The sequence below is a fragment of the Pogona vitticeps genome, chromosome 8 (genome assembly GCF_051106095.1).
Source record: "Pogona vitticeps strain Pit_001003342236 chromosome 8, PviZW2.1, whole genome shotgun sequence".
Classification (NCBI taxonomy): Eukaryota; Metazoa; Chordata; class Lepidosauria; order Squamata; family Agamidae; genus Pogona; species Pogona vitticeps.
This window is the reverse complement of record NC_135790.1, coordinates 28,057,470-28,066,331: the sequence shown is the minus strand read 5'-3', so window position 1 is coordinate 28,066,331 and position 8,862 is coordinate 28,057,470. Positions and strand designations below refer to the sequence as shown.

Here is an 8,862-nt window from a genome sequence, read left to right as displayed (position 1 = left end):
TGGCAAATTCCCTTTCCCCTGTCCAATTATTATTTAGATGAAGTGCTGGCTTAATGCCCCTGATGTGGTCCACCCACCCTGCTGCTGGTTCAGTTCATAGGAACACTAAAAGCTGGCTTGCAACAGGATAAATTCTGGTCCATTTGGCCCAATATGGCTTATTCAGACACGGGGTCTCCAAGACAACACAAGAAGACTGATCCCATTATTTTAACTCATCTTTAAAACTGGAGATGCCAGTGATTACCCTCTGCCGTTCGAGCGGTAGTCTCCTTGACTAGTTTGCTAACATCCTGTTTAAAACCTCTTCTTAACAGTCTCACAAAAACAGGCAATAATATCCGTATAGTAGGCATCCAGACGATATTAAAACAAATGAACAAACAAACAAAAAAGACCAAGATGTGTGTGGGCTTTTGGGTTTTTTTGTTTTGTTTTTGGTAATTTTTATTTGAACACAAGTATTTCTGACAGAATGCAAAGTCAAAATTCTCCGTTAGTATCAGTATTTACATTGGTGAGAATGGAAATAAAGGTGGTATCCATGTTTCACTCGGTAAAAAGTTTTTTGTCTTTTGTTTTGTTTTTTATAACAAGAGAGAAGGCCCCTAAAACAGGGAATGCTGGGTAGAGACGTGAATGGAGGACTGAGAACCACTATCACCCCATTGCCTAAAGTGAACTCAAGGGGCCTGAAAAACATCCACAGAAGGAGTGGGGAGGGAAATAAAACACACACGGTTTAAAAAAAATCCCAAGGAGGAAAAAAAAGTCAAGCAAGAGAATGTGCTATTTTTCTAATACATTGCATGAAATACATGTTTACTGTACTATGAGAAGCTGGGCAGCTAGATAGATATATATGTATGACACATACATATATAAATATATGCATTGTAAACAGTGTATTGTTGGTCCCTCTTCAAAAGTTTGTGTCTGCTTGAAAAATAAAATATACACATATAAAAATAAAACTAATGCAAAGACTCGGTTTTTTTAAAAAATTGCAAAACAGGATGTTTTGATTTTTTAATATATATATATAAAAACAAAAACAAAAACATTCTCAAAAGCCTCCTTCTCTGCCGGCGGTGTAGGCAGCCTGCTCCAAGGGTTTAAATCTGCAGAGAAGTCGCAGTGGCCGCCCGTTTCTGTTCAACAAGAGCTCCGATAGATGCCACCAGGGAACGCTCCGGCGCCAGAGCGCTCTTAAAAAGAAGCACACACTGCCTCCAATTACTATGGCAGTTAAGCTGAAGGATGCTTGTATGGGTGAGGACAAAGGGGCAAAATGGCGACCCTTGTGGGCTAGTTCTTGGTTCCTCCAGGAATCATGAGACGTTGCTCTTGTCTAACGAGGCCAAAATGTCATCAAAATGTCTCGGAACTCGCAGCACTTTTTCAGCTGGGTTTCCGTCCGACTTTTTTTTTTTTTGCTACGCCTCAAAAAAAGGGCAGCCTCAACCAGCCTCGCTGAATGAGCTCCCCGTAAGGGAGTCATTTCAGAAAATCTTTCACCTGCGTTGCTCTCATTTAAAAGTTGGAGTTGTAATGGGGTAAAGTATTTGCAGATCAGGGCAATATTCTTCAGGGTGGCCATCCTTAAGGACCAAGAAGGACAACTGTCTTAAGTTCCAGATCAAACATTTTTTGCCCCGGGGGAAAAAAAAAACCCACGTGAGAATTCTCTGGGGCCATATTTTTCGTCCTTCTGACAACCAGTTCCTTTGAGGGCCATGGTCTCTCCCTCTGCAACATAGTCATAAACCAAGGCCATTCATGGCATACCATTGATTCCAACACTCCCTTCTCCCGGCTGCCCTACAAAGACGGAGGGATGTTGCATGTGCGAACAGGGGGTCTTGTGTGTGTGTGTTGATATAAATATAGCCTCCATTTCCACCCCCCAGGAGCTGAAAACAAAAACAACAGAAAAGCGAGCCCCACCCTGCCCAACATTTAGCAAAATGACAAAAGACTTATTTTTCACAGTTCAAAATTATATAACTGAGAGATGCCACACTGTAAGACTGCGTATATGGGATTATTATATCGAAACGTGTGGCTCCATTTTGCTTAGGCCAGACCGCAGTCTCCCCTGCTATTAACCTCCTCCCTTCCTTTGGCCCCCCCATTACCTTAGCGCAAAGGAATGTTATATATCACATTCAATTTTGCAGGTTTTATATTTATTTAAAGGCTACTCTTCGGTTGAGAACAGCTGTATTACCTTCACTTTAAATATCCTGAAATCAAGGTTTCATCATTTGGATTCTTCTTGATCACCCAAAACTATTCCCACTACACCTTCCATATCCAAACTATGATGACTTTTTTTTCCTGATTTTAATGTTTTTGATACTATGACAAAAAACACAATTCACACTAAGATATTCACGCACCCACAGTGCACAAGCTTGCAGTTCTAATGAAATTATTATTTCAAAAATAAAAATAAAAATCTATACAATGGGCTGGTCTCCCCCACCTCTACATACCCCCAAACTCCCAGTTGTACAGTTTTTAAAAACAGCAAAGTCACAGCTTTGGGCACAAGACCATGGAATAAATTTGTAAATGCTAGGTTTTATCTTGCACAAAAGAGGGTAACCTAGTCTCAGACAGTGATACACATGTTGTTGTGGGTTGATGATGTTCAACAGGACAAAACAGTTGCGTAGTGTTAAACAGAGTGTGGATGGAGGGATAAATCAGCTTGGAAGGTCTGATGACATAAAACCTTCCAGTTTTTGTTTTTGATCTGATTTTTAATAGTTTTCCCGATAGGTGGAGGAAAGGGGTTCTGCTTCTCTCCCAAACCACTAAGGAATTTTCAATACCTTGGAAAGATCTTGAATGTGAGACCTCGTCACATGCAAGGAACTTCCATCAAAGGGAATCTTCCGCTCAGACACAGATCAGGGAACGTATCAGAGCCACATGGGCCTTGGAATTGGCATGTGATCCATGAATGAACTTTACTGTGCAAAAATAATTGAGTCATTGATATTAATGTGAGTTGCCAAATCCCCAAGTGGTGAGCTTCACTGCTTTTTAAATATTATGTAGGCTGAAAGAAAAACATACTACTTTCAGTAATATTTTTTAAACAAGCAGAGTGAGTATTTTTTAAAAAACTTATCTTCTGAGACCAGCCCTTCGCTGTACACCCTCCCTTTTGCCTTGGCTGAGCTTAGGGAGCGATTCCTGGAGTAGGAAGAAGGGACAACGCCAAGAACCTTTTGGCTGTACACGGTCCTGACTCTGACCTAGCACCATCACAGAGTAGGTGGTTAAGGTTTCTCTAGAGGGCAAAAATGTTCAACAGCACACAGAGACACAACTCTGCACAGACTCCAGTCCCCCGAAGGACTTGAACACAGTAAGCCAAGGAACGTTTTAAGCAAGGTTGTAGATCTCAGCGCATGGATTTTGACAAGCCAACACATGGACGCAATTCGAAAGGGACTCTGCTGTGCATGTCTTCCAGAAACGAATGGGAATCAAGCAATCCAGGGCGGTGACATTTCAGACGTTTGGCAAAGGCTTCATGCAACGAAGCTTCAGCCATCCTATAGACTCGAGTTCTAGTCTTTAACGGTCAAGGTGGATGCCCATCAATGCTGCAGACATACTGAACTATAGGGAGGGATTCTGTCCAGAGAACCTGACCATTCTAACAGGCCAGCCCTGGGTGACATTGAGCCCTGCCACTTCAATAGCCTGGCCTGTGAGAAAATATATATATTTCAAATATATATATATATATATCAAATTTTGTCCCATAGGGCTGAGAGGAGGTATTCTGAAGGGGTTCCTCCCTATCCTTTATGATGGATTCACAATTTCGGTAGCTCAGCCCAAAACTTGGATTGTGCTCCAGTTAACCTTGAAGGAACTTTCTTCCCAATGTCCTGAATACTATTAAATGTTCCCTGTCACTGCCAATTCAGATGACCTTTTCCCTCTCACAGTATAACCACCTAGCACTATTTGAGGTTTGGGGCAAGGAGAAAACTGGCATGGTTGCATACAACTTACAAATGCTCCCAAGTTGACTGTGATGGAAGCTTCTGAAGTCAAACCCCGCTCCTGCTCTAAACTTGAGAGGTGCCAGGGAGGAGGAAAGGTCTGCCATGTCCTGAGGTCATTTTAGATAATCTACAAGACCATTTTTTTACCCAGATCTCCTGCAATATTACAGTTTAACTGGCCAAGCCCATTGACTGAACATAGCACTATGACGTATACTTAATGGGGGGATAATTTTCACTTAAAGGACCCTCCTTCAACTCACCAGCAGTGCAGATTTATGAATGAGCAATGAATGCTGTTGCTTTCAGCATTGATTGACCCATAAGCATGTATGCTATCAAAAAAGAGAGAAGCCACAGCTTCTACCCAGCCCGTGGCTTGCCCTGTTGGGACGCTGCCTGTTAAATATCAGATGGTGAGACTGAACTATGTGGGCCCAGGCCCTGCAAGGATAAGCCCCACGGACTTCAGTGGATGAGTTAAATACAATGCCTAAGTGCCTTCCATTTAAAAGTCATGCTTTTTTAACACACACGCTGGATCTATGCTTCTGTTTTTGTTTGTTTTTTTCAAAACTTTGCCTCTCAATTCAGGTGCTTAAAGTTCAATGTGACAGGAGGCTAGCATGAAGGGCACTGTTTGGTCATTACTTTAGCCCCCTGTAACAAAAAAATAAAAATAAAGTAAAAATAAAGGGTGGATTAAGATAAACGTTTACTTGATTTTCTTACGCCAGTAAGAAAAAAAATAATTATAATAATTAAAAGGGTCGAGGGAAATAAAGGGGAAACACCTATTGTAAACATCCATATTTTAAAATGTCTCCCTTTACAAAGCAAGCATGCTGGTCAACCTACCATCTATATAGCCTGTATTTACTTTCTCTCTCAATCTCTCTCTCTTTCTCTCTCTCTCTCTCTCTTTAAAAAAGGCAGCTATTTTACATAGACATTTAAACACAACAAAATTTTTAAAAAACATTTTGTCAACTGTAAACACTGGAAGAAAAATAAAAAAAAAACTTGGCAAAAAAACCCAAAACAAAACAGAACAAACAAGGAATACTGCAGTTTAAAGTTTATACTCCCAAATCTGCCCAAGGGCGTTGTTCCTAAAATGAAATATAGGAATTAAAACAAAGACCCAAAGGGGGTACATTCTGTGGAAAATGTCTCCCGAGCGAGTCCCATGGAAATGAACGGACCTTGCAGACTTCCTGTTCATTCCAAAGGGCTCCGTACAGGAGACGGTGAGAGACCGTCAGGGCTTCTGCAAAAGTGAGCACAATTTAGTGAGGAAGCACAAACACACTTCAGTACAAAACATATCCAAAGTGAACAGAAAGCAGAGTTTGGCGGGGCCGGCGGGGGGGGGGGGATAACTTACTTCAGAGAGTTCACGGGGGATTTTCCCCTGCCTCCCTCCATTTAGCTGCAAAATAGAAAAATAAATGTTTTCTAACTGGCTGTACCAGTCGGCTGAACCTGATAGAGCTATGAATTCCTCATTCTGCCCTGAATCTCCTAAACAGGCTATGAACGTTTTTCTTTTTTAAACAAACAAAGAAACAAACAAGCAAACGAGAACCTCTGCATGGATATTTTGTAAGGATTCTTGGCCTCCTAAGGGGACTTTGTGTTTATCCTTGAAGGAGGGAAGGGGGTATTTACTTTTCCTTAAAAGCAAGTGCACACAAAGTAAAATTCTTTCTACAAACCTACCAAAAACAAAACAAAACAAAGGAAACAAACAAACAAACAAACCAAACCCAAAACACATTTCCCCCATTTTGTATGCATTTTTGTCTGTTTTCTTTTTTAAAAAGGCAAAGACACCAGAGGGATGAGATGTGTGTTGTGTTTTAAATGCTCAGGTGAAGTTGTTCTGTCAATTTTTTTTTAAAATTTTTGTTTTGTTTTTGCTTCGGCGCTGCGGCCCATCATGCTTTGCTCTCGTTTTCATTTGTTTGCGTGGCTTCGTTGGGCACCGTCTTGACTTCTGCAGGGGCCGACTTGGCGTCCGTGGCTTGAACCGCAGGCTTTTCTTCTACTGGGGTTTTCCTGTTGGGAGAGTCACCAAGACGCGGCGGGTTAGGAAGCGGACGGCCGATGCCCTTTCAGCCAGGTGTTTGGGAAAAGGGGATTGGTGTGTGTGTGTGTGTGTGTGTGTGTGTGTGTGTCCCTGACATGGGGGTCAGAGCAGGAGAAGACTGATCTTCCTTGCAAGGGACACAGATGTGGTGCGAGAATGGCAACCAACCTCTGCAGGTCACCTGCTCATAGCAGCTCACCACTACACCACCATTAAAATAACTCTCCTCTACCGCTCTCAGATTCTTTTTTGACTAGCAATGTTGCTCAAGGTGTGTGTGTGTGTGTGTGTGTGTGTGTGTGTGGGAAACCCTTTTTGTTGTTGCTTAGCAATCACCAGGTAGAATCCTTCACCTGGCGGAAAGTCTTCTAAATTAGAAATAACCCTTGAAATGGCTGGCCCTCTATAATGTGGCCCAAGAGCCTGCTCATGAAATGTAGTCTGCACACTCCCCACCCCACCCCCCCTTAGGAGCCTCCACTAACACACATCCCTTGAAGGAGTTTTGCCCAGTTGTGGCGCGCCTTCTGCTTTTTAGAAGCAAAGGGGACGACTGCTTGGCTTCTGCCAGTTGAGTCCCTACACCAGGATGGGATGGAGCTGCTGAGAAGACAATGAGAAGGTGGAGATGGGGAGAGAGGATGATGATGATGATAGGATTTAGGGAGAGAATTCAGTCCCCAAGGCGCCAGGCACCACAGAGATCCAAGACACCTGAATGAGAAACTTTTGGTTACGACTGCATGGTTAAATAGGCAGGTTAGGGCCCTGAGAGAAACAGGCAGATTAATAATAATAATAATAATAAAACATTCCACGCACACGTCAAAGAGCGAAAAAAGCACAGCAGAGCAGAGAGAAAAGAGAGAACAAGACGGGGGGAGGCCTACTCTGTCTTTGCCGGCGCTGGCGATGTGGAGGTCTCCGGGGCAGAAGACGCCGGCTGGCCTCCGGGCGCCGGGGGGGAGGCGGCTGTGCCCAAGGCGGCAAAGACATCCTTGGCGAGGTCCAGGTCGGGGGTTTTGAAGGCGCCGTCGTCCATTTTAAAGTCCTCGTTCTGAGCAGCCTTCGAGGCGCCCCCCTGGGCGGTCCCCTCCTTCTGGATGGCCCCCTCCTTGGCCCCCTCCGTCGGGCTCTTCGCCGCCCCGCTCGGCGCACCTTCCTTTTCGGGGCTTTGGGAACGAGAGGCCTCCAGCTTGGGCTCCGCGGAGGCCGGGGGGCTACTGGGGTTTGGGGGCGGAGGGGCCGGGGATTTGCTGGCGGAGGCGGAGGGTGCCTTGGGGGCATCGGAGACCTTTGCCGAGGAACTGGGGCTCAGCACCGCCCCTTGGTGGGTCAGAACCCCGGAGGACACGTTGCCGGCAGCCGGAGGGGAGGTGGGGGTGTCGCTGAGGTCTACCAGGGGGGCTACTTTGGGGGTGGGGGCGGAGGCGGGCGGGGGTGAAGGGGCCGCGGCCGCTTTCGAAGGGGTGCCCTGATTGGGGGCCACAGAATTGGAGTCGGGCATCGGGGTGGCCGGCAGAGTGATGCTGGAGGTGAGGGTGGTCGTCTCGCTGGTGGGGCTGTTCTGGGCTGTGGCAAAGGTCTCCGTGATCGTGTCCGAGTTAGTGGTGACCGTGGTGACCGACGGCATCATATCCTCAGTTGCTGCCGCGGTGTCGGCAGGGTGCCTGTGAGGAGGGCAAGGGGGTCAAAAAGAGAGACAGAGAGAGAGAGAGAGAGAGAGGAGGGTGGGGAGAAAGGAAGAGAGAAACAGACCATGAAGGCCACAGAAGCTGCCGGCCGGCCGGGTGAGTCAATGCAATTGCCCAACAACATGCGGTTATTTAACACACAAAGAGAGGAAGGGAGAAAGTCACACATACAAGAAAAACACAGAGCCTCCTGACCAGAGGGACCCCTGAGAATAAGGATGGACGGGCGGGGAGGAAGGGAGGGGGGGCTCTTGAAATCGTAGATGGCATAAAGATCCCACCTCGGCTCTCTCTGCAACAGACGCGGCTTTCTCAGGGATAATCATTCCTCTTAGAACAACTCTTTTCAGATCCCTCTTTGGAAACATTTGTAGACTGCGCTTTTGGCACTCGACTACGCAACCATTTAAATTTACCTCTCACCTATTCAGCAGAAACATATATAACAGCCAACAAAAGCTTACACTGGAACATGCTAGGATTTAGGCTCTGGCAAGGCTCTCTGCTCTTTTTGAGGATGTCTTCCTGGAACCTTGCCCTCCCTGGAGACATCTCCTGTTTTCTCATGATTGTTTTGTTTTTTTTCCTTAGTAATCGATGCGTTCCTTCTCTCTAGCATTCATTCCCTACAGATGGAGACTCTCTCTCTCTCTCCCCGCACACACACACAGAGCGATATTAAACTAGTTTGCTTGGTAACTATCTAAGAAGGACAGCAGAGAAGTTCCTTTCTTCCATGTGACACGAGGCCAAACAGAGACCGAGGAGGATTCAACTAGCTCGCATTTTAGATCTCTTGTGGCACCACCGTCTAGTGCGAGCTATTTCCTGGCCATGGCATGACACGTGGGAGACTGCAAACCAGCCTGACCCTCAAGTATGCCCAAAAAGGGCCTTTTCGGTCCAGCCGCAGGGCTACTCCTTTTTGGGGGGGAGCCGGCTGGAGTGATTCCCACATGGACGGGCACGTCTGTGTTTGCTTTTAAAAGAAATTGCCCCCAGCAAAGCAACCCTTTCTGGCCGTCTGATCATACTCTTTGCT

At 45.6% G+C, this 8,862-nt stretch overlaps 1 protein-coding gene across 8 annotated transcripts in view; it reads right to left on the bottom strand.

Annotated features, from left to right (window-relative positions):
* Positions 1-414: 414 nt before the first annotated feature.
* NCAM1 (neural cell adhesion molecule 1) overlaps positions 415-8,862 on the bottom strand; it is a 187,202-nt gene continuing 178,754 nt past the window's right edge. For 4 of the 8 annotated variants that reach the window (XM_078379599.1, XM_072979323.2, XM_078379600.1 and 1 more), the window contains 2 exons: positions 7,017-7,796; positions 415-6,095 (listed from right to left, as the gene is read on the bottom strand). In XM_078379599.1, the coding sequence (XP_078235725.1) occupies positions 5,975-6,095; positions 7,017-7,796 (901 nt within the window). In that variant the 3' untranslated portion in view covers positions 415-5,974. The remainder of the gene's footprint in view (positions 6,096-7,016; positions 7,797-8,862) is intronic. The other 4 variants (XM_078379601.1, XM_020793252.3, XM_078379603.1 and 1 more) reach the window with 1 other exon arrangement.